The following is a 24,578-nucleotide window of genomic DNA, read 5'->3' as shown; positions in this document are numbered from 1 at the left end:
TGTTACAATAATGTGATTCATGTCACTTTCAAGGATAGTGCAGTCTAAATACGCAAAGTAATTCTCCAATTGTATGGCAATTCCAATCTGGCGTTATGTTTACCACATTACCTGCAAGAGGCGAGAAATACCAAAGGAGCAATACAAATGTAGATTCAGACAGGCAGGAATTGACAGATGTGCTTTCATTCAGTGGGGGTGCAGCTCAATAAGGATCTGGTCGATAAAAAAAAAAAAGCTAACAGGAAAGTGTGCTGCTGCTGCTTCAGCGGCGCTGATTGAATTATTTTCCTTGTCAGAATAAATATGAAATATGTGCATCTAACTATAGCCCGAGCAAAAAATGCTTTGCTTGTTATAGAATGAAATACATCAGAATAAAAATGCTTGACAGACATGTGGGGTGATATGAGTCACATGGATGCCTAAATAGCAATGCAAACACACAAATAGACACACACGCACACACACACACGCACGCACGCACGCACGCACGCACGCACGCGCACACACACACACACACACACACACACACACACACACACACACACACACACACACACAGTGTCCTCTGCTGGAGAAACACGGAACCTGTCTCCTTGTAGATTTGGAAACAGATGACAGTATCAGCACACAAAGACACTCAAAGTGTCTTCTCAGATTTCTCTGAGAAGATACTTGCTCCTGATATAAGAGTGCAGCACCAGCTGTCTGGTGTTGACTCCACTGACATTTTGGGGAGAAAATAATACCTGATCCAGTCATGCAGCTTGCTGTTGTCAGTTGCATGTGAGTTGATTCACCAGGCAATGCTGGAAATGCTAAACCAGTCTCAGGCCTGTTACCTCGGCAACAAGCCATGCATGGCAGAAGAACGATGTTGTGAGAGAGAGAAAAAAAGATGAGGAGCCCATCGAGGAGCTCTGACACTCTTAAAGTGATAGGTCACCCCTTAAAAAATCATTTTGCAGAAAACACACAGACACACAAACTCTGCAGATCTAACATTAACCCTTATGGCCAGCCTCCAATTGTATTCTTGATAATAAAAGCTCAATTGACTGTATTCCCTTCTAAGGGGACCCACATTTAACATGTCAGTCAATATTCATATTTTGAATATAATGTTTTTTCTTTATCTGCTTCTTAAAATGTTAACTAGTTGATCTAATTTATATAAAGGGAAAACACAAAGAAGCACAGGTAGAGCTAATTACACTAACAATGGCTATGTTACATTTAACCAGTCAAGAGACAGGGTTCTGCCAGTAGGGGTCTCAAAATCTGAACATTAACAAAAGACGATTGCTGTATCTCATTTGCATAATGATGTGCTACGAGTACCCTGATGGTGCACTCATAACGGTAAAAACGTTGAGTGTTGAACACTGGGCACTTCTGCCCATGGGCGGTTCCAGCGGGGAGGGCTAACAGGGGCAAGTGCCTCTCTAACACTGACCCTGCCATCTTGGCTACGCGACAAAAGTTGTCCTACCAGCTGCGATTGTAGTTTCTCTGGAGAACACAACACTTTACAAATTAAAGTTACATGTGTGTTTTCTTTATTTCATACACGGACCACGATAGTTTAAAAGTGAAAGCACTTATAATTTCGCTGGTTTGATTGAGCGGCCTGGGATGATTTGCTACAACGAACGATGCAAATCATTACAGACGGCTAGCTAGCTAGCTAACAGCAGCAATTGTCATTTCTGTGGAGGACACAGCAGTGTCCACGGTGCACTACATGCAGTGTACCAATGAGAGTATCAAGAACAACAAGAGTTGGTTTGTGTCATGAAGTAGTGTGTGATCATTTAAACATGTTTACTAGATATTGTGATAAAGTTCAAGTTAGGTATTACATTGGTATATTCATGAAAATATAATTTGAGAACTGACAAAATGTCTTTCAAACCGTAAAAGCACAATGACAAAAAACCTAAAAGGTCTAAAGTGCCAGGTTGCATCAAAATGGGATTGCAATGAATTATTTAGGCAGGTTGAAATACAGTGCGTACAGCAGAGTAAAGTGGGTGAAATCAAAAACATGCTTATACAATGTGTTTCTTTCCCCAGAACAGATCCAGCTAAATAATTCAAAAGGAACAAAGGATTGCTTGGACTTCATTATTCTTGATCAATTGTATTACTTCCTCTAGTAGATTGACAAAACATGTGTTTTGGCCCAAAGCAAAGCCTTCATATACGACAGCACTGAGCACTCTCTTTAAACTCTTACTGGTACAGTCACCATCAAAACAACTCGTGAACCTGAACAACTGTAAGAAGATCAATGAAAGAGAAGAAGAAGGATTATAAAAAGGGAAATATAAATAAATATTTCTTATGAAAATACACTTTTTGACTTTACATTTATTTTGAAATTCAACCCCAACAAATGGCTATCCTATTTTGTCGCTATTTCCGATATAACATCTGACAGTTCAACCAACATTTCATATTAAAGATATGTCTTTCATACCTCTGTGAAGATAGTCCAAACATGTTTAAGAATGTGAGGTTTAGAATTACATTTATAAAAAGAAAGGACTGAGTCTTTAGCATCAACCTTCAAATTAACTCTCAAACAAAGCTGGGTAAATCTGACATTTTCTTTCATGTCCAGAATCTTAGAATAAGCTTTAGTTGCATTCACATGATACACAATTTGCTCACCGCCAGAGTTTTGCAGTAGAAACAGCTAGATGAGTTTTGTTTCTATGGTTACCTCCCTTGCTAGCTTGAGATGCTACATACGGATGTCATCTTATTGGCTTTTGTCGAAAGGTCAGCGGTAGACAAGGTCAAAGTTAAAATAATTAGAACTTTGAGCGCAGCGCTCTGTGACAATTTGAGAAATCTGCGACGCCGAGGGTAGGACTTCCGCCTAATTGGTCGGCACAGCTCTCTCCATAGAAACACAACAGCAATGTTAGCGTATACGGCTCCTTGGCCGAAGACACATTGCATCTAAATAGGGACCTTCTGGTTAAAAAAGAGATACAAAAATTAATAAGAAATTCAACTGACAGCCAAAACATGGCACAAACCGAAACTTCAAACCTGTCAGCAGGAAGTGGAAGACCTGAGTTTGATTGACAGGTGCAGACAGCTCAGGAACACCACCTGGCCCAGAGCGGCACACATTGAGACAAATAAAAGTTCACTTAGAGTTCATGGTATCAGCTGCCAGATGATCTCACTGTTACAAAACACATATTTTGTTCTAACTTTCTTCCACTCTTATATAACTCAATAGATTATTCACAGGCGCATTTAGCTTATAATAATTAAAAGGTCACTTTTCTGACCGTTGCCAATGCTATTTGTGTAGTCGGAGTATTCTGCACACACGATGTTGGTAATTTACCCTCAGGTTACCAAGGAAACTAAAGCGAGTCCTGTTCGGCAGTGCTCCATGTTTGGCTGGTTCGTCTGCCATCTTCAGCTCCTGAGTTTCTACAATAATTCCATTTTTATCCACGGCTATATTTAACCACCGATCCAGTGTACAAACAGCAGAGAGATGAACCGTGGGCTCACACCTGCTTCCTGCTGCTCACTGTCACATGATCACTGTCACGATGCAGAAGAGGGAGAGCAGAGGAAGCATGACAGAGATTTTAAATTAGGGAGCTGTAGAAGGGCAGTTTTGTATTGTGTTATTAAAATAGTACAAGGCTGATAAAGCAGTATTTAATGGGAATACCTAAAGAGTGTGTGTGCTTTTCTTTAATGAATGGTATTTAAAGTGAATGCACCAGATTGATGCATTTAACTTCAATTTAAAGAAAAATATCTTCCTGGGGGTGCAGGCCTCCGGACCCCCCTAGGATGTGAGGTCCACCAACAAATAAAACAGGTTCACATGGATAGGATATAGATACATCTGCACAGTCATCATATACACTACACATTTATCTTGGACTTTTTAACACCATAGTCCCGAATATATTTGTAGAAAAGCAGGAAATGGAATTCAATCTAGAAAATGTTTCATTGCTGAGGACCCCCCTGTTTTCTGTCCCCCCACCACTTCTCAAACCAAAGTTACACCCTTGCATACATACAGCAGACACGGAGCAACGTTAGCATTCTTGCGTCTTAAACTTAAAACACTCTGGGTATATAATACAATTGAATTTGACTACTTTCTAGTTACGGGTTTCAATTCTAGTGCCTTTATGATGGCAATCATGCTTTGACTTGCAATAAATGCATATAAATGAGAAGTTATTGAACAAAAAAAACAAAACACATATAACTTGACTTCGAAGCCTTTTTCTACAATACTGACTATGATCCAGAATTAGAATCAGAATGCTTATTCCAGACTAAATGGGTTTTGTGACAGTTGCTCCATTTTAGAAGGAAATTTAAATAATCCGAATTTAAATAAACATTTACATAAACATACTGCAAGAAGTTAAAGTAAGAACATGCAATGAAAATAAACATCAAAATAAAGATATGTATGCGAACATAAAAAGTTAAAGAAAATTCTTCAACATTTACTGTTATTCAGCACGTAAACACTTCCGAGGGGAATGAAGATGAAGGATAAATGACAGTGGTAGTAGTAGGAATATTAATAGTAGTAGTAGAGGTTTCAAGTATCTTTCCATTTGCTGCTGTACAGTCCAAACAGCCACTAGATGGCACAGAAGGTTTAACACACTGGTTTTGTTGTGTGCTTCTAAATAAGCACAGTAAATTCAGCGCTTACTGTGGATGTGTTTTTTGTTTTTATCATCCATCTCTGATTTCAATAATCCTTATTTCAATGATGGTCATGCCATCAATACAAAGCATGTATGTTGAACATTGCTCTCCAATGAGCAGTGATTAAACTCCTGGCAGTGACATATTATCCTCGTCGACCTGTGACCTCCTTTTATTGACGTTTTCTCACTCTTTACCTGGTTTTCTCATTTGTTTCTGCCTGTTATATTATTGTTTTTCCATCCCTCTAATGCACTGTAAAGAATGATTAATATCTTATAAATTAAAACGTTATATGTGTAACTCCCTTGTCATCAAAGGATGTTGTAATAAATACAAGAAAACCAGAAAAAAATGAAAGAATTAAAAAAAAGATGTCAAGTGTTCCCACTTTTATTGTAAAATGCTGTATTTATGAAAATAATTGTTCTAATATGTTCTACTTTTCTATGTATCAGTTAGTGATATTTTCCATAATGTACAACTCCCATCCAATAGGGCTTAATTGAAATGTAAACAGATCTTAATTACAGCTATAATTTGGCTGATTTAATATTTCTCAAATACAAAACATATTTGTATTTGCATAGACAATTGCTCAGTCAGCAACAATGAGAACAGTTTATATTCCAATTTGGATATTTACGCCTGTCCCGCGAAAACGTCTGCATCTGTATGTGCTTTTCAGAAAACCACTTGATGTAATAATATAATACGTGATTTATACTCAATAGTAACCACAAACATAAAAATCCAACTAATAAAGCTAAAAATGCTGACAAAAGTGTCTTCAACTGCATTTCCGACCAATGTATCTATAATGACCAACTAGCAGTTGATTTGCGGATTTATTTACAATAAGCAGTTTTTACTCACAAATGTTTGACTTGATCTTACTCCTCTATGTTATGGAAATGTCGATAAGAAGCAGTAACATTGCATCTGAGAAGATAAACATGCTGTAAACACCCATGTACATATTATCCCTTTGCAAGGTTGTTGCTGCTAATGTGTTAACAGATATTTGCCCAATAAACATTAGGCTGAAAGAGCAACACAAGAGTCATTTGGAGCCACATTTCTGTATACCTGATACATCTATTAGATGAAGTCCAATATTCAATCTCCATTTAGCTTGGTTTTGCATGAGGGAAATCTCCTCCAGCTCCTGAGGGAAATATCTGGCTCTTTAATCGTCAAACACTCTCTTCTGTTTACCAGCTATCTTCTAACTTTGTACGTCTTCAGTTTGGCCCTGAGCATCCAGTGTGTACAGTGGGTTTATTTTTGGCTTTTTTGGTAAGAGCAGAAAGAGTGAACCAAAGCAGTAAATATGCATGCCAAAACAAAGAGAGATACTTAAACAACAAAGACGGATGATAATTCTCCTCTCCTTCAAGTCATCTTTTGTTAGCGCAAATACATCAATGAGCTGCTTAAATGTAGTCCAATTTTTGAGTCCAGTATGTCCTACCCCTTTAATGGGATCTTTGATTAACATAACCATTTGTCACAAGGCAGATATTAAAGCTAGGTTTCTTCATTATGCAGATTTTACCGGCAGGAAGCCAACAGTCGTCACCAGCCTCACATGTGATGAGCTGTGACACAAAACTGGCAAGATAACTAAACCCACCAGTTGCTCTTTTCCATGAACACATGGCAGAGAAGGGGGAAGGAGAGACTTCTCATCTTGCCGTCCACTTTTATATTTTGCTAACATTTCTGTCTCGAATTTGCATTTTGAGACTTTGATCGATGGAGAAAACATTGTTGCTTAGCACTTATGCTGAGAACGAGGCCAAAAAAAAACGTAATTCTAAGTGGCCATGTTAGCTGTGTGTACATATAGGCCTACTGTCAAGTAAAATTTGACATATGTAGCCCCTTTGACCTCTGAAAGCTCTGCTGCCTTCCATGTGAACCCTAATAGCACCTGAGTAAGGAAATCAACTTTCAAAAGAGAGGCATTTAACTCCGTTTACATCTGCACCTGTTCTTCCCTGCGAACACTTATCAGATTAGCCCTCTATCCTGCATGCTTTTAGCTAAATGCAGCAAGCAGCTTATCTGACGGTTGTTCTTGCAGAGCCAATAGTTTAATGTAATCACTATGATGACACGGAGATTCCAGCTGTCTCACTAACATTGCTGGCACATTTTCAGATGACTACTTTCTGCTGAGACACTCCTGAATGCAGCAGGCTGGATGGTGGATATTTCTCTCAAGCAAAATAATTTCTGGAGTTCATAATGATCATTTGATATGACACTCTCTCAGGTGTCAACTCTAAAGCTAAACTAATAATCAAATGTATGTGAAATCACACTGTAATGTAGCCTAATGTGAAAAGGGATCTTTAAAGTAATGAAACTATAAAGATGTATGACCCAACGCTGCAGTTTCCCTCAAAGTTCTATGGATATGCTAGTCTTCTGTAACCATCAGACTTAATTGTCATTTTTATATACTTTTAATTCATTATTTTAACGTTTATTCGCTGAGCAAACTCAAGATGTTAGCAAAGATTTAGCTGACGAAAACAAGCTAAATGTATGCTTGCTGCCGAACAACAAACAGTAGACGGAGTAAGTTAGCGCTGATAAACAAAGCAAACATTTACTGTAGCATTTGTGAAGAACCAAACAGAGATAAAAGGGAGAATACATATTAAACGTTCAAGAGCCACTTTAAGAGACCCAAGAATGCTACAGTATCGTTGCTCAGTGTCTGCTGTATGTGTAGTTAGCAACTGTTTGCTAACATGTTAGCTAACTTAAACAGACAAGAGAATAACTTTTACATACACACACCTGGTATGCATCTCCTGCTTGTGTTGTGACATATAGAAACCTGGAAGCTCATTTTTGCCAATGTGACAAATAAAGATCTTGTCATTCATTACTATGATGATGCAATATTCAAAAATAATGACTCAATATCTAAAAATAATGACTTTTGAGGTACTTAGTCATTATTTTTTAAGTAAGTCGTTATTTCGGGATATTCATTTGTTTTATTGAGATACAACATCATTATAATGACTAACAGGATATTTTTAACATTGTGGAAATGGGCTCCCATATTTCTGCAGTACATTTGTTTCCAAATGAACAACGTAAAACAAGGATTTGTTTAAACTCTTTGATTATGTTTCTTTAAAACAATGCATTGGATAAGGACTACTTAAACATTAGTTCATCAAATACTATCATCAGCAAATACTGTAACTGTAACAACTTGAGAGGATGACAACCAGTTCAAGTCGAGACAACGTAAAGTTAGTATCCTCGTTTTTTCTCTGCCTTTATATAAACTCAACGTGGCATTGTTAAGGAGTACACAAATATGTCATTTCACAAGGCTATTTGCATTCAAAGTTTCTGCGCTGTTTGTGTTTGATTTGAGTTCAAACTAATTGACTCACACATGTTTGAAAGTATAATACAAATTAGATGCATCTCATTATAAACCTTAAGAAAAACCTCAGATACTCAGTGACTGCCCCCCGCCTCCCCAACTGTTATTACATTACATTAAATTGCATTTAGCTGACGCTTTTATCCAATGCGACTTTCTATAAGTGCGTTCGATCAAGAAGATACAAATGTGAAGAAAACAGAATCTAAAACATCTAAAACATTTCAAGTGCTACTCAACTGGCTTTAGATAAGCCAGTCCTTTATTAGTATATAAGTGCTTTGTTAGTAATTTTATTGCTCGAAGTGGAGTCGAAAGAGATGAGTTTTCAGTCTGTTGTGTAAGCTTTCTGCTGTCCTGATTTCAATGGGGAGCTCATTCCACCATTTTGGAGCCAGGATAGCAAACCCACGTGTTTTTGCTGATGGGAACTTGGGTCCCCCTCGCAGTGCGGGTGCAGCGAGCTGTTTGGCTGATGCAGAGCGGAGTGCACGTGCTGGGGTGTACAGTTTAACCATGTCTTGGATGTAAGAAGGCCCAGATCCATTCGCAGCATGGTACGCAAGTACCAGTGTCTTGAAGTGGATTCTAGCAGTTACTGGAAGCCAGTGAAGGGAGCGGAGGAGCGGCGTGGTGTGCGGACATTTAGGAAGGTTGAAGACCAGACGAGCAGCTGCATTCTGGATGAGCTGCAGAGGTCGGATGGCACATGCAAGTAGACCAGTCAGGATGGAGTTGCATTCTGGGTCAGGAGGGGACGTATTCTCCTGATGTTGTAAAGAGTGTATCTGCAGCAGCGGGTTGTAGCAGAAATGTTTGCAGTGAAGGACAGTTGGTTATCTAGGATCACACCCAGATCCCTTGCAGTCTGAGTCGGGGAAACAACAGAGGTGCCGATGTTGATTGTTAGGTCAAGAGTGGGACAATCTTTTCCCGGAAGGAAAAGCAGTTCAGTCTTGTCAAGGTTGAGCTTGAGGTGGTGAGCAGACATCCACTGAGAGATGTCAGCTAGACAAGCAGAGATGCGTGCGACGACCTGGGTCTCTGAGCTGGGAAAGGACAGAATGAATTGAGTGTCGTCAGCGTAGCAGTGGTGTGAAAAACCGATCCGAGCTAATGACCGATCCGAGCGAGTTTGTGTACAGAGAGAAGAGGAGGGGACCAAGGACAGAGCCCTGAGGGACCCCTGTAGTTAATTGACAAGGGTCGGACTCGGACCCTCTCCAAGTTACCCTGTAGGTGCGGTCTTTGAGGTATGAGGTCAGATTTAGCCTAAAGGATTTTTATCTATGAAGACAGATGAGTGATGAGAATAATAATATGGGGGGCAGACCTACATTGTTACTCTGCTAATCTCTTGAAAGTGGCTCATGAAATGAAACCATTCCTCATTTTACTGGAGACTCATAAAGCCGCCACTCAGAGAGGTTAACACAACAAAAGACTATCCATTGGCCTTTTGCATAAAATCTGAGAATTCAGTATGCAAGCCCATTTCAGCAATTGTGTTGAAAAAAAGAGTGATGAGAAACAGTCTTGAAATTAAGACAAAGTACACCTCAGATAATGGCTTTTCTCCATGTATAAATTAGTATTGCAAAAAAAATCTAAATTTGTTGTAAAAAATTATAGTTTCTCCTTGTTTTTTTACATAATTGTTGTGAAATTAATTCATCTTTACAACAAAGTTGGTCAATATATTGATCCCTTTTTTTCATTACAAGGCAAAGTTAACCATAGTGTGTTGCTCCCTCTGGTGGTTCATCTCGTTCAAATGTCACAAGTATAGTGCTCTCTGCACAGTTTCATTTCATGGACATGTTGTAATGACCAACAAACAGAAAAGATGACGCATCACCTGCCATGTTTTGAAGAGCAATCAGACAACAGCCATTCCACATCTTTGTTAGCTGTAAAACCTAATGTAGACATGTGTTTGCCAAAACATGTGCAATCAGTTGAATTGACCACATGTGGACTCCAATTAAGCTGAAAAACAAAGATGACCAAGTGAAAGGGACTGGGCTCCATTTCAAGTGTCAGATTTCAGTGATACAGAATCTTGGTCTGAATACTTCAATCAATGTGATATTTATGAAATATTATATATATATATATATATATCTATATAACACTCTTAATGTCCCTTACATTCATGGATTTCAGGATATTTAAAATGCTCTCTTGCCACCGTGTAATCAAAATACAACAATATCAAATTCACTCCCTTAAGAGGATATATTTGTATGTGAAACACATCAGATCACCCTAATACCCAATTCATTTTGTGTCTTAAAATCCATATGGAGGCTTTGATTTGCCAGCAGTAAACAGAAAAGGAACATTCTCAACATTCTTGCCAATGTGAATACTGTATATATTAAGTAGATAAGGTAAGTGGGTCACCTCTATCCCCTGCTTTATTATTGTTGTATGTCAGCTTTTCAGTGGTCCCAATCACGAGCGGTTCGATGCAAAATAGGAATGAAGTGTTCTTTTTTTTGTTCCACAGACTGCTTTGAAAATCAACAGTTGTTGTGGCCAGTGAGCCACACAACAACAGACACTGAATCAAATGTCTCATCATGTTAATAACATACCTGACCAAGCAAGCACTCTCTCTACCGCACAGTACACAACTCTTGGCTGATCAAATGCATAGATTTTTCAAATAGAAAAGTCTCAGTTGATCCACTAGAGGGAGCATTATGCCATGAAATACTTCCAAAGTGCTCCAAAACTCCAATGAATGCCCCATTTCACCCAGCCATCTGCACCGTGAAGAAGCTATTTTGATGCTCTTGAACTATTTAAACAGCTGACATGACAATGATTAATTGAGAGCTTGATCTCGGGATGTGGTTAAACTTTCCGCCCAGACCTGTAGCTTTCAAAATGGCAAGCTTGATTGAGTATGGAGCATCTTTAACTGTCTATTCAACAGCATGTTTGTCAGAAAAAAGAAAAGAAAACCCACAACATGGCGTTGACAGCTCCATCAATCATGCTCACATTTAGAGCGCCAGAATAAACACTGCACATCAATCTGTTGTTGACAGGGTCCTCATTAGTACATGGAGGTTCTGTGTTTCTTCTGTGAGATGTGTTTTGTACACTGTTGTGAGAGACAGTGGGAGGCCAACAGGGAGGTAGTAACGGCAAAATCAATTTCACACATGGCGGCGTTTAGGAGAGGTGAGTGGCGGCGGGCATCTTGATCTGTCCATCAGCCCGAGTGTTTGTCGCCGCAGAGGCTGCTTCATAACTCCTGTTAGACTAACCATTCGACGAGGGCCAACGACCAGGACTACATGGATGATGTGGCCATTAGAGCGAGAAAGCAGGCAACCCGCAGCAATCCTCAAACGCACTGCGGCCATATGACATCTCTGTCTGCAGTGGGGCTGAGCTCATCCACCGGCTGTTTAACCTTCAACAACCACTCTCACATGAATAATAAATTAGGCCATGAGGAAATACATGCTATTAGTTGAGTGAGAATTGGGATTCCTTGAGTTATCTTGTTAATCATTTTAGATTGATGAGGGAATACAGATTAAATCTGATTAATTATTTACCAAAACTGTACTTTTGTGATAATTAGAGGCCTTGTTACACCTATACCCAGCAGTCAAGCAATGAAAATGTCACTTTGTCCAGAGAAAGGACTCAATGACCGAACATCCCCTGCTTCACCTCTACCAGTCAGGACAGAAGAGACATCAGAGAGGACAATTTTCTGACGTCATGTTGGTGATATTTAGATGATAACGTCCTTCAGATATTCAGAGATTCAATTATCAGCAGTCTCTTTTCTCATTACCCCTTAGGGTCGATACTGCACAATGTCCTGATCACACAGGGGGCTATTTTAAGTGACTTTTTCAGTTGGTTTGAGGTATTCTGGGCTATTTCTAAAAAGGAGGACAAATAGAAATATGACATATTTGCGTCCACAGGGTCATCCTGATTTAAAAAAAAGGGTTTGATATGCTTTTTGCTTAGCATCAGATGAGAAAATGGATACCACTCTCATATATCTATGCTAAATATGAGGTTACAGCCAGCAAAGGGGTCATTTCTATGTTCCAATTGTTATAGATTTTTAAGGGCTATGTTCACAGATCAATTGCAGAAGAATTGAGGGTGATGGATGTTCAAAATGCAGTTTGAATGGTCACACATCCATCCAGCCACTGTGTCGAAAATAATGTCTAGATTCAAACTCGCCCCGCAAATTTGAGCGCGTAGGTTTAAGGAGTATGACATGAGGTCTGCTTAATATGTCATATTAAGAGGATATTGAGCTGGGTAACATAAAACCCTCTGAAACCTAGATAAGCTCCCCCCAGCAGGTGAAAACAGCTAGACTGCTAACTTCCCGGAGTTTAATAAATAAAGTTAAGTGAGTTTTAAAGCTGCTGTTAGGTGGATTTGGTTGCCTTTGGACAGTCAGGTTATCAATTTCCCTTGTTTCCAGCTAAGTTAAGCTAACGACTACTGGCTGAAGCAGTGGCACCACCCTCACCTTTTCAAATGAGGGTGGGCCATTGCATGTCTCAGCATCTACAAAAGCTGGACCACAAAGATTCAGCAAGTGGCTCAGTAATGATTTTCATGACTCAAATCATACTTTTTTTTAACCTAACCATTTTGGGATTGTGCTTAACTACAAGCGTGACATAAGGTTGATATCTACCACTTTTTTTTTTTAGGAAACATTACGCAGACATATAGGTTTGGTTCTCCAAAAGTCAGACGATAAACATATAAGAATAAACACAGGGGGGACACACATTTAGTGTTAACTGCTTTTTAAAATGTTCTCTACCCTGAATAAATATGAGGTGAATAATGGATGAAAATATTTGCCACAGTTAAGGGCTTTAGGCTGTTCAAGAATTAACATTGATGAGGCACTGGCCTCCCTTGACATACAGCCCTAACTGTGTCCTTACAGGTAGTCTACAGATATGATAGCGGTGTAAATGATCTCAAGCAGTCTCGAAGAATCTCAAGAACGCAACAAATCCGGAAATTGATGTCTTAAACACAATCTAAACTGAAAGAGCTAGAGGCAGTTGTGCACTCAGACTTTTATTAGGGTTTTTGTAATGTAATTTAGCTACAGTATATCCCATTACCCGATAATTGCGGTGGCGTCGGTCTGCAATGCAGCTTTATAATAACAACACTACATGAGCTCAGCTCCGGTCACACATTAAAGAACGTTCCCAAGATTAACCGCTTGAAATGCAGTGAAATTGTGTTATATGTGTTTAACACCTACTTAAGTTGATTCAGTTTGACACAATTGAAGAAGGTGGTGACAGAAGTCAGCTCCTGAGCAGTTGTTTAACAGTCACATTCCTTTATTGTACATGCCAAAATGTCCCTGAACAAACACCCAACTCTTTTATAGCATCAGTGATCTGCAGACAAATAGCTTTGCTCTTCTCCCTTGGCTTGCTCATGCTAGGACTGTATTTTTAATCTTTGTCTACTATTTGGCAACCGATTGTGGCAGTAAAGAAGCTTAAATCCTACTGTTACATAAAATAATAACTTGCCTTTACTACTTTCTACTCAGACTGATCCTCAAATTTCATCTTTTTGCTATTTCAATATTTCCAGATTAGTTAATCCATCTCGTATAAGATGCTTTGCGAGTAGGTCATGTACAAGAGAGGCTTTCAAAGCTCCCATCAGCCCAGTTTGATTCTGTTCAAAACTATCTTTTGTTTTTCATCCAGACGGTCTTAAACCTGTATTCGCTCTTAATTAAAAATCCAAGAAAAACCACTGCCAGATTCCCCTTGCTCTGTCAAATCATTCAACCTTGCATCATCTAGCCTCCTGGCACCATTGCAAAAAGTCTTAATATTCAACTGGAAGTACACTGTAATCATTCAATATAAATCTGTTTATCCTACTAAATTAATATATTCATATAGCGCCGACGCAGTTCATTTCAGTCAGCATCACAGCGTCCTATCATCTGGCCAGGTGCACAGTACAAAAATAGGAAAATGAAAAAATTGGATTCTTTATCCGGACTGCAGGCCAGAAAAGATCACGAGGCAGTCAGAGCCGACCCGGACCTTTTCAGTCAGACGTAGCATGACATAAAGAAGAAGGTCGCATATTCCATTTAGCAGGTGTTGTTTCTTATTTTGACTCAAATATTTCTAATTTGGTTGATTGGTTCCCATGCTTGCTGTTTGAGGACCTTAGGAAGAAAAGAAAAAAGTGTTCTCCAGGAAATGGAAGTGCTCGCCAAGCACAATTTGTTTATCTGTTTGGAAGGAACAATAGTTTCCTCGTATTGTTTGCAACTCCCATAAACCGTATTTGCTTCCCATCTGTTGAAAGAAAAGTCTTCACTGTGGTTGCCAGAACAAAGTCTAGCCACCTTTCGCCACCGCTGTGTCCTTTGATAAGTAAACCACCCAGTAAACCATGTTAAAAGCCCCGAAGGACACTGGGAACAAGATCCGTGCATACTTGTCAATTTTGCTGGTTCCTCCCATACCAGCAGTGGTGGGCTGGGAGCACGGCGTCTGCTTTATCTCCGGTTTGTTCCCCATCATCTGGAAGTGCTCCAGTTTGGGCCCCAGCAGCTGCTGCAGAGACGATGAGTTGGCTTTCTGTTTGCACGGCGTTCCCGCCATCACGTCTGGTGTTGAGGCTGCAGCCTGTGGCGTGCTCTTTACCAGCTGGGCGGAGGAGGAGGCCACACTGAGCAGGCTCTCAGATTTGGGGCTGGTGCGAGAGAACGCGGAGGAGCTGCCGTTAGCCCCGCTGGCTAAATGTCGTAGCGGCCTAGCTCTCCCCACTCCAGAAACGTTGATGGTGGACTGGGCTCTCTGGTGACTGCTGGCCTCTTGGTAGGACATATAGTTCATCCGCTTTCTTAGGTTACCGTTGCTATCAGGATTCTGATTGTTTTAAAAGAAAGAAAAAACAATAATTATATAAGCTGCAAATGTTAACCTGTGCGGCTAACTAGCTTACTACATGCTTACCCAGCGTACCTCCCAAGGCCAAGGGCAAGCATGTAAGCTGACTAAACCTTCTGGGTTTACAGTTTAAATCTAAAGTTTAAGCTAATGTTCTGTTACAGCTGTCTTTTGCTGTTTGTTTGCCATCAATTACCCATTGTTTCAAAGATTTTTATGAATTTTTAGTAGTAAACACGCCACCGTTACTGTTAACTATATGCTGTCCTGAAAAAAAAGGCAGACATAACAGTAGCCAAATGCCTAGGGGGACAGTCAGTTGAATTACAGAAATGCTATGAGTAAGTGTGAGGTCATTTACTGTATCCTTCATGGTATGTCCACCAAAGAGCGTTGGTATTTATACTTTTCAGCTGTCAATTGTCCCACTCAGTTTATATCTTGTTCAAAACTCTTTGAACTCTTCACCTTTTTTCTTCATAAATTGTGTCAATGAAGGAGGTTGTATTTCCAATTTGATTTGTTTGTTGGATTGTTTTTTGGTGAGCAGAATTAAAGAAGAACTACATGCCTGATGTTTATTAAACTTAGCGGAAGGGTTTAGTATTGGCCAAGGAGGTGATCATTTCATTTTGAAAAGGATCACAGGGAATATACAAACATTATTTTTAACGTATAAAACGGATGGAAATATCAGCTCAATCAGATTTGGAAAATGTACGCTGTTGTTATCAGTCTCTAAAATCCAGTATTAGAAAATGAGTAATTTTCTTGCTTTATAATCCATGTGTTTCATAATGAGCCCTAACCTGACTGCTTATATATCTTCAAAGATATTTCGACGTGATCAAATTGAGTCATGAAATAAGAAGTTGTTATTTTTAATCGTTGATGTACATTTGAGAGAAAAAACTGAGGATTTGGAGTGTGAATAATCACATTCCGCCTGCCCCGTTTGAAGGCGCTCTGTGGGCAAGGTAAAGCTCACTAGCTTTTTTTTCCCTCTCTGTAAAAGCGCGCCAACGTTAACTTCGTCATATTGATCGGATTTCAGTCCTCCTGAAACATATGGCTTTCATCTGGAAGCAGACGATAGAGTTTGTGCATTACAGATGTCACTTACCGAGGATTTCACTCATTTCACACAAGCGTAAGACAGAAAGTAGGTAGCACTTCCTCGGGGCGGTAGTCAAAGGAGCTTATCCTTTGAGAGTTGATGTTTTCTAGCAGGGAGAGTGATGCTGATTCTAAGGCATTTGGAGGAGTAATCCACCCCCCCTGAAACTGCAAGCATCCAGTGTATTTGTGCCCCTTGTATGTGTATGTGTATGTGTGTGTGTGTGTATGTGGGTTTGATTTCTATGACTGTACATCAAAGATCTGGAACCATGGACACACTCTGCCCCTAACGTCAAGCCCTTTAGTGAGCGCCGACAGGACCTGCTCTTGAGGAAAAGAGTATTAATTTTCCCCCCAGTGCCAGAGCCGTTCTGAAACCTATACAGATGTACCCGGGCTGCGTTGCCTTGGCAACCTACTAATCCACTGAAGTGCCGTTGTCACTGTACTGCATTCAGGCATGATTACGCCACACTGGGATTTGGACTGGAGGGCGCAACTTAAAGTACTTAATGTAAAACTGATATGTGCATTGATGCGTTGTGTCAGCTTCGATAATCAGTTAACAGTTTATATTGAATCTTAGTTTTTTTTAAAGCCTAATAAATGTGCACTTCATCCTCTTTTTTACCTCTCATCTGTAAATGGTGTTTGTACAGCACCAAAAATACATTGCTGCATTTGCATGAACATTGATTTGTAACACATTCATTATATCCAACTAGGGGCTCTAAAATAGCTTCATGGCATATTCATGAATTCTGTTTCCATCCATATGTCAGCTGCCATGGTGTCAATGTAATTTGTATCAACTGGTGTTACAGAAATAGGATATTATGTCAATGGATTCATGTCGATTTCTTTTTTTAAATAAAAGCCCCACAGCAAACACTATCTTTGAGAAAACGTCGACCAGAGAAGCTGTTTGTTTTTTTTTGCACAAAATGTTACCCTGGATAAAATCTAAATTAGTCCACTCTGATATTTGAGGTGACAGGGTGATATGAGATACAATAATCTTTAAGTGTTTCATTTAATCTCCACCTAATTTACCACTTTTAAAAATAAGTTTTAACAAGTCAAAGCTGTGGTTGAGAAAGCCATTATCTGTTACATCAGGTGAAAGGAATTCATGTTTTTAACAGGAACAGTAAGTCCTAGAGAAAGTGTTATCATTTAACACATCAAAAAAGTGTGGGTAAAAAAAGTTGAAATGTCTTAATTGCTCATGTCAACAGTAATAGTACATGTGTTGGATTTGAGTGTAGTTTGTTCAAATTTGCGGAGCCACTAATCTTTTATAAGAACTCAATTCAACTCAAAAAACAAGCCGATTCTAATAATATATGGAAGTTGAACTTCTGCAGTTTTCTCTATTTTTCTTCCTGAGCAGGAGCACAGCTGACGATCCTCAGGCCGGCCCAATCCTTGCCGTTCAAAATTCTAGGCTAAAGGCCAGATACAGTAAGCACATAATAAGGGACATGCTGTGTAAGTGATCCTTGAAGTTAAGTGCTTTCAGACCATTCGCCACGGCTACTTTGAGGGAAACAAAAATCACCTGCAGCACTTCCTCTGTGTCCTTGACCTTCACAGGCGTGGTTTGGGGACCTGGAGGACATTTGGCCGGCTTCTTTTTGACCCGCTCGAGCTGGGCGTTGGTGAAGTAGTTGACGGCGGCAAACTCAATGAGCGCGGAGAAGACAAAGGCGAAGCAGACTGCGATAAACCAGTCCATGGCGGTGGCGTATGAGACCTTGGGAAGGGAGTGGCGAGCGCTGATGCTGAGTGTTGTCATGGTCAGGACAGTGGTGATGCCTTTAATGGTAGGAAAAACAGAACAGTATCAAACATGCATATAAGCTGACACAAGATGTTAAGTGATTTTAAATGATTTACAAGAGGACGAAATATCTGCCCTATGAAACTGCTGTTTGCATCTTAGATATGTATGCATCACACACAGCCCACAATTAGATTAGATCATGTCAATGCTAAAGAAATGGGGATAAAAACCATTTGCACGGTGTTCAATAACCCATGCACATGATGTTGGTCTTCATCAGCATATTTCATTAACTGAATGTGGGGGATAATGAACCAAATAATTTCGGTTCTCTGAGATGGAAGACATGAACAAAACAAAAATGTGTATACCTTTATATAAAACCTGGATCAATGTTTTTGTTTTGTTTACTACAGAGCAGAGCAACAAGCTGTAAACACAACATTTACATAGTTTAACCTTATGAAGTTGATATGGCTTCATGACATTCTTGTTTCTACCTTCTCTCTTTTTTCTCCACCTCTAAATAAGCTTTGTAAAACGACAGGTCTAAGATACGGAAGCCTTGAAGGACAAAAAGTGTTTTTGTTGTGAAACTTATTTTGGCCACAAGAGTCTCAAGTCTCTTAACACATGTCGGCAAGTACTGTCATGTCTTTCTTTTGGCTAGAAAGAAAGTACTATTATTGCGTATTTTAAATCTGCCCACAAAAATGGAGCACCAGATTTGTTTTTACTTGCCTCTCAGGGCTTTTGTACAAAGTATTATAATCTCAGTCCTCTGTTGTTTAACTCAGCCAACAGGATTATTTCTGCCTGTAGACAAGCTGTACCTCCACATAATGTTTGGGCAACGTCAGGTCTGATGTATGTCTAAAGATAGGACAGTAGCAAGAGCTTACAGCTGCATAAAGTATATCTACTACTCAACAGAAGCAACCTCGGACTCTGAAAATAAAAGGAGACACTGGTCTGGCCAGCACGTACAGTCCCATGTGGCCCCTACAATAACACAAGGTTACAGTATGCGCCTGTAGCTCGCCACTTGTCCTTGGTTTTATTAACCACATTTGGAGAAAATCCCCTTAATGTCTTGGACCTAGAACAATCTGTGCCGTAGAGTCGTTGCCCAACATAAATTCATCCCCTGTGCCCGGACATGACCGCCATATAATTACCTGTCAATCATAGGTGAACTGCCGCTTGAGGCCACAGACTGAGGATATTAACCATCTAATATGAAGCTGTCAACATAAGAAAAAACTGAGATGCTTGATAGATATACTGGAACTCTGCATCTGTAGCAGCTTGCATTTCATTTTCCCAACAACCAGACTAAATATAGTCATCTCTTGTCATACAAAACAATGCCTTACGTTGAATGAGCTCTTTACAAATGTGCCTTTAACTCTGACCCCTCTAGCTCTAATCCTCCATCCACTCCCTGACAAAGTGCTTCCTCAGACTCATAGCAGGACACTGTGGTTGAGTCACTGAGGCGGGACGTCAAAACAGAAATCCAAACACCAACCAACCACCCTCCTCTTCCCTCCCCGGTCCTAACTTCACCCAAACCCAAACACGCACATCTAAACTTAGGGGATAACAGCAGAAACCCGCTACCTCAGAGAATCTAAAGATACAACAATAGGCGAGCTGCCGTGAAGCCTCTGTGTGTCGCGCAGGGCAGTTTGGGGCGGGGGGCCAGGGGATGTGCAGCTGGACTGTCAGATACATTGGTCACTGCAGGAGAGCAGGATTTATCCCACAGTGCTTTAATACACAACAGGACACTGAGATACACTTTTACTGAGGGTCACAGTCATTGAGAGCACATACTGCACAATCAACAGAAACACATGGCGTGTCAAATGCACGCTGAGTGGATACAGGTGTGTGTGTGTGTGTGTGTGTGTGTGTGTGTGTGTGTATGTGTGTGTGTGTGTGTTTGTGTGTGTGTGTGTGTGTGTGTGTGTGTGTGTGTGTGTGTGTGTGTGTGTGTGTGTGTGTGTGTGTGTGTGTGTGTGTGTGTGTGTGTGTGTGTGTGTGTGTGTGTCACCAGCAGCAGAACCATTAGAGACTGTGGTTTTTTTCGTCACCATTAGTGAGTCAGTTTGCTTTCACAGACTAAATGCCGCTGCCAGCCGACAACAGGCCTGTTATTATGATTCTGATACATTGCCTCAAGTGATGTCATTTGAGTCAGCATTAGTCGATGAGCTTATCAGACGTCTGTGGCTCGTACCGCAGCTATATTAATGGCTCGAGGCTAATGTTAATCTGTTTTATTTATTCCGGACTACTCATGTGTCAAATGTCTTTTTTTAGTTTTTAGCATATTTTGTACTAACATCGGGAAAGTTAAAGTTAAGCTAAATAGGTTTAGCTTAACTATAGTCTTGGTCACAAAATAAAAGGTTTTTTAGAAAAAATATTTAGTCACAGTTTCTGTTGAAGAAATAAACATTGCTCCTAGCATATTGCAACCAAATCTCCAACTGAACTGGCGACAGTTGAGTTGCATTGCGGGTAACTAGGCATGGAACAAGAAACCATTATTTAGCTATTTGTTATATTGTGAAATATCCCATTAGTTTTTTTTTATCCTTTATATAATGATGCTAATATACATGGTATTAAGCCATTGCAGAATGCTTGATAAATGAATGCTTTATTTATTATAAGTTAATAATCAGGGTTAATTGAGTTATCCCTTTTAATGTTTTCCCTGAATCATAATTCCATTCATTAATTAAAGTTTCACAGTAATAAATATAATTGTAATCATTAAATCCCTTTAAAAGGCGGGCCTTATTTTTAAAGTGTTGCATTTTCACTTAAAATGACTTTCTTTACCACGATACATTAATAATAATAGATTGTACTTTCACTAACAGAACACCTTCATTTCTTAACATGTCAAAAAGTCGAATCATTCATTCCCTCTGATGTTTTCCTTCTCTTTCAATACTCAAGTGAAAATGACCTCTTGAAATTGATGCTCCCCAACATAGTCCATCAGTACTGTTTTTGAAACAGAGGACGAGTGTCAGCGCCATTATCATTGAATGACTTACCATCAACATAAGTGGAGGAACGTGGTCGACAAACGACCAGACAGAGACGCCCCTTAATAATAAAACAACAAGTTATAGCAGCTCTGTCTGTCGTCCTGTGTCTCTATCGACACACACTCATCAGCCTGTTCTGACAGTCAGAGACCCTAATGTTGTACCAGGGGAGCCATTACATGCAACTGGGTCACAGGCCATAAACTGAGAGTAATTGATAATGTAGAAATGGCGGATTATGCAAGAAGCTGTGGTAAAATGATGAAATGCCAGATTGTAATAATATCACACTAATACTTGTAGAAACCTTGAATCAAAATCACCAATGACTATTTGTAATACTCTCTCAGGGTAACTTTCCCATTTAGAGGGGTATTCAAATGACACCTTGAGTAGTTTTTGTGCCTTCCACAATGAGCCAAAACCATTGCAGACCCAAATCCCTCGTCTTTGCTCGAGGCTTCTTTGCTTAGAAGATGGCCACAAAATGATTTTTCCTATTGCTGTCTGCTGTTTATTCTAGTTCCAAACCGGGCTTAAAACTAATAGCAGGGAATTTGCAATGAAGAAGAATAAAAAACAGCAGCTCTCTACTGTATACATTCCACATAATCACCTCACACTGGAACATCATCTTGTTGTGCAGAGTGGGTACACACAAATGCAGACACAAAGTAAATAAACCGAGAGGATGTGTAAAGTCTACATACCGAAGACTGTGCGTGCCGGGACCGATTCTTTATTTATCCAGAAGGACACTTGGGAGAGGATTACTGTCATTATGCAGGGGATATACGTCTGAATCATGAAGTAGCCCATTTTACGCTTCAAGTGGAAGTAGACCGTCATCACCACATATTCACCTGGAGGACGAACAGAAAGGAATTTGTTTTATTCACAAATAATTTTAAGTCGCAGGCCGACAGATTTCATTAACGCAGCTATAGACAGATGCCGCATTTTATTTTAAATAATTTTTTTGTGCTCCTCTACATATTAAAAACATGCTCAAATCTTTTTGTTGGATACTTAGGATTTATGTGAACCGAAAGGCACTCTGCAGTGCCTCAACTAAGATGTTGTCGGGGTTTGACTTAAAGAGGCTGCTGTCTGCTCATCACGGTCCAATGGAGGGACAAAGCCGCAAAAATCCTTCCACTATCCACCCTCTGTGTTACATTTTTACAGTATTTGTCCCATCACTCATGCGGAAAATACAATGTATATCTGGAAAATCTGCCAGGTTTGAAAATACACACTGACAGCCGAATACCTTCTCTTACAGTTTCTTTCTCGCTACACTTCAGTTGACCAGTCAAAATGGTTAGAGCATGAGGAAATCTCACCTGTAATGGATTTAATGGTTTCACTGGAGACCGTCTGGCCGGTGAGATCATACTGGACGAGGCTGGAGGACTCAGGAGGGACCTCCACTGAATGCTCGGGCCCCTTGGTCCATCTATAGACCATCTCTGTTTTAGGATAGGCATCTGTGGACAGAAGACCCCAAGGTGTGAGTCACTTACTGTATATTATGAACAGTGGAGTATAGGGTAAAAGCATGTGTGTACAGTATGTAACAGGCTTTTATGGTGTAAACTGTCTTTGTCAACATGACTATGATATGATTTTAAATTAGCTGTGTGTATACATTCTCGATATACATTTGTTTGCCTTCTTGAAACCAACCGACCAACATGGATAAAATCTTCTGTGAACCTTTTTTGTGATCAAGGTTGTAATAGTTTGGAACTTTTATTTAGATGGTTTGTTAGTTATTGGTCTAACCTGGTCCCATGTGAAAAACATTAGTGATTCATTGTGAAGCAATTGTGGCATCTCCTGGAATTTTAGGTCTGTGGATTTTGTCAATTTCTGTGGTTCAATGTCACAAGAGTTAAGAGAAACTCATGCGATACAGCTGACTTTTTTATGAACTAATGAAAGGTGATAGCAAACAGAAAAACATTAACGTTCATTTGGCATTGGTTTTCAACATAGACTGTGCAATAAAAAAGGACGTAAACGCAGGGTCTGAAAAGTAAAGCCAATGCCGAAGTACCTTAAGATCACATTCTTTCATCCATTTTGTTACAGTGAATGCTATATGGCTCTTTAGTTGAAACATGCTAGATCATTCTCATTAACTAGTTGCTCACTTTTTTGGGTTTATCAGACCTTTTTACTGAAAACTGCTACTGTACTGCTGGAATAGAGTAGGATGAGAACCGTGAGAGTGAATGAAACATTGTTGTTGGCATTAAACCAAAACAAGTAGCTCTAAAAGACATTAAAGCACTCTGTAAAGCTCTGAACAACTGCAGAATCTGGTGATATTGTTAAATAATACATCAAATTGACTATTCTTAAATGTGAAAGTTTTATAATCAAAAGGATTACAATGCTTTGTTTTACTTATAATTGTGATCATGGCAAAAGGAAGCGTCTCACGGGAAAATATCCAATGGCTAATTAATTTGAAGGGTTCCGAGCACTTTGAGGCCGATTGACCCTTTCCTTCGGTTCAAACACAGCAAAACTAATACATTTATTTAATATAATGTAACATAAAGATTGCATTGCAGTTTTTCTCAAGTTGATATGATATGTACTATATGATTTCTTCTGTTATTTACGTAACATCCAATGAACTCTTTCAGCTCCAATGAAACCAGTGCAATGTGGTCGCAGTCAAAGTTCATGGAGATCTCATCTGTCATATTTGACTTACTAATCCATCACCCTGAAATCTCTTTCCCATCAAAAGTTGCAACGCTCAGATAAATCCCCCTGTGTCTTAGGGATAGTCAAATTCATAACAAGTCTTTTTACTATGCAGTGTTTTGATGTTGACCTGGCAAGGTTGGCAAGACTGTGGATGCAGAACAAAAATGCCAGTTGCCTTCGCCTGCCACTCCCTATGGGACTCCACATCGGCAGGATACCAACTGTGCTGCCAAAATGAAATGACTCTGTTGTGTCATGGAGTGGAACGCAATGCCTGCACACAAGTCCAGATGGAGTTACAGAAAATGAGACGGAAAGAGAAAAGAGTTATGGAGGAAAAAGGAAGGCATGGCAGACAGATAGAAAATTAGCAGGCGCACGCACACACCAGCTATGGAAAATAGCTGCATAGGTCTGTGTTATCCTGAGGCAGAGGAAGGGATTCTGACCTTTCCTTCGCTTCAGGCCGCCATGGTCGCTTCCTTCTGACTGGAGGCTAACAGGATGGTGAAAGGAGGAGGACGGAGAGGGGGAGACGGATGAGAATACCCGAGAAATGGGAATTTGTCCTCTCCAATGTCACCACATTGGGTAATTGACAGGCGGAATGGGAGAATGCAAAGACAAACTCGTTGTCTTTTCCTCTCCTTTCTCCTGCAGATGTAATCTTCAAATTGCCGGTTTTCTCTGATAAGATGGAGCTGAGAAACTCCTTTATTTGAGATAACTCATTTCTGCTGACCAGTAGGCCCACTATAAACACTGGTGCT

General features: G+C 39.8%; 1 protein-coding gene across 1 annotated transcript in view; it reads right to left on the bottom strand.

Annotated features, from left to right (window-relative positions):
* Positions 1–13,254: 13,254 nt before the first annotated feature.
* Positions 13,255–24,578, bottom strand: part of gabra4 (gamma-aminobutyric acid type A receptor subunit alpha4) — a 29,437-nt gene continuing 18,113 nt past the window's right edge. Inside the window, exons 6-9 of the mRNA XM_079671559.1 lie at positions 22,428–22,571; positions 21,792–21,944; positions 17,786–18,042; positions 13,255–15,084 (exon numbers count right to left, since the gene is read on the bottom strand). Coding sequence (XP_079527685.1) covers positions 14,551–15,084; positions 17,786–18,042; positions 21,792–21,944; positions 22,428–22,571 — 1,088 coding nt within the window. The 3' untranslated portion in view covers positions 13,255–14,550. The remainder of the gene's footprint in view (positions 15,085–17,785; positions 18,043–21,791; positions 21,945–22,427; positions 22,572–24,578) is intronic.

The sequence above is a fragment of the Notothenia rossii genome (genome assembly GCF_949606895.1).
Source record: "Notothenia rossii genome assembly, chromosome: 3".
Classification (NCBI taxonomy): Eukaryota; Metazoa; Chordata; class Actinopteri; order Perciformes; family Nototheniidae; genus Notothenia; species Notothenia rossii.
Note: the sequence above shows the minus strand (reverse complement) of the source record. Positions and strands in the feature narration are given on the sequence as shown.